Here is a 1,134-nt window from a genome sequence, read left to right on the forward strand (position 1 = left end):
ATTCTTCTCATGCTAACGTCAATCAGTTCCCTCGATCATTGCCTGCCCAAATGTTGGGCCACACCCTCGCAATGTTTAGCCATCACACCTCAGGCATAGGCCGTAGTCCTTCAAGGCTGCACCGCAACTCCTCTGAAAGCACTCAATATCTCTTGTTATCAAGTGGGGTAATCTGCAACATCAACTGATTGTTAGCTTCACTGTGACATCTCTTTTGGCGTTATGTCTCTTCCATCAAAACTTCACAAGCTGTAGCTGCCTCGATATTAGCCTAAATTACCCTCTTGACATTTGAGAAAGAGGTTTCTTGTATTTGAGCAATGGCCTTGTTGGAGTATGCCCTGTTCAAGGAGTCGAATCATTAAAAAAAATTTCATGCATTTTCCACTCGTTAGGATATATTATTTGTTGTTTAGCCTTTTCATTTGCAACAAAATGAATCTAAAACATGTCAAAAATTCTCCATGGAAGGATATACAGTATACCAATTATACGAGCAAAATAATGTACATCAAAATGCTGTGTTTCTTCATCCATCGTCTCCAGATATGAAATCAAATTCCAAACAAACATGTAAGAGGTTTAACAGTGTTGGTACATGGACCTACATATCCATTGATTGAACAGTTGCTTCAATTAACAGGAGAGGGGATTATGAATCTGCCCAATAAATAGTACCACCCCAGTCATATCTTCTCTAACAACAAACAGGAATGGATGGTCAGCCACAAAATCCAAATTGTCCTCCATTGTCAAACTCCTTTGTTTTATAACACCAGCAGTTGCAGCTGCAGCTTCCGTGCCTTCCTCGTTTACCTCGATAAATGATTTGTGGAAAATGCTCGAAACATAAAGGTTCTGACCAGTGGGAGAATCAACCATTTCAGTGAGTCCATCACCAGAAAAAGGCAATACCAATCCCAGTCCCTTGAGGACTTCAGAAGCTTCAAACCCAAAAGATATCTTGAATTTTGGAATGCTGAATGCACCAACTTTAACTTGTCGATTAGGCAGGTGATTCTCTAAGAATCCGGATTCGGAGCCAATTTTTTCTACTAGAGCTGGAAGTCCGTCTTTGGCATCCGGAAGAAACAAATATATAGAGAACTTACGCTTGTCTTCACCTTGTTTGTA

At 40.3% G+C, this 1,134-nt stretch overlaps 1 protein-coding gene across 1 annotated transcript in view; it reads right to left on the reverse strand.

The window, feature by feature from the left end:
• Positions 1-515: 515 nt before the first annotated feature.
• LOC111385352 (serpin-ZXA-like) overlaps positions 516-1,134 on the reverse strand; it is a 9,829-nt gene continuing 9,210 nt past the window's right edge. The window contains exon 5 of the mRNA XM_023009735.1: positions 516-1,128. Coding sequence (XP_022865503.1) covers positions 637-1,128 — 492 coding nt within the window. The 3' untranslated portion in view covers positions 516-636. The remainder of the gene's footprint in view (positions 1,129-1,134) is intronic.

This window comes from Olea europaea, unplaced genomic scaffold (genome assembly GCF_002742605.1).
Source record: "Olea europaea var. sylvestris unplaced genomic scaffold, O_europaea_v1 scaffold3133, whole genome shotgun sequence".
NCBI classification, from domain to species: domain Eukaryota; kingdom Viridiplantae; phylum Streptophyta; class Magnoliopsida; order Lamiales; family Oleaceae; genus Olea; species Olea europaea.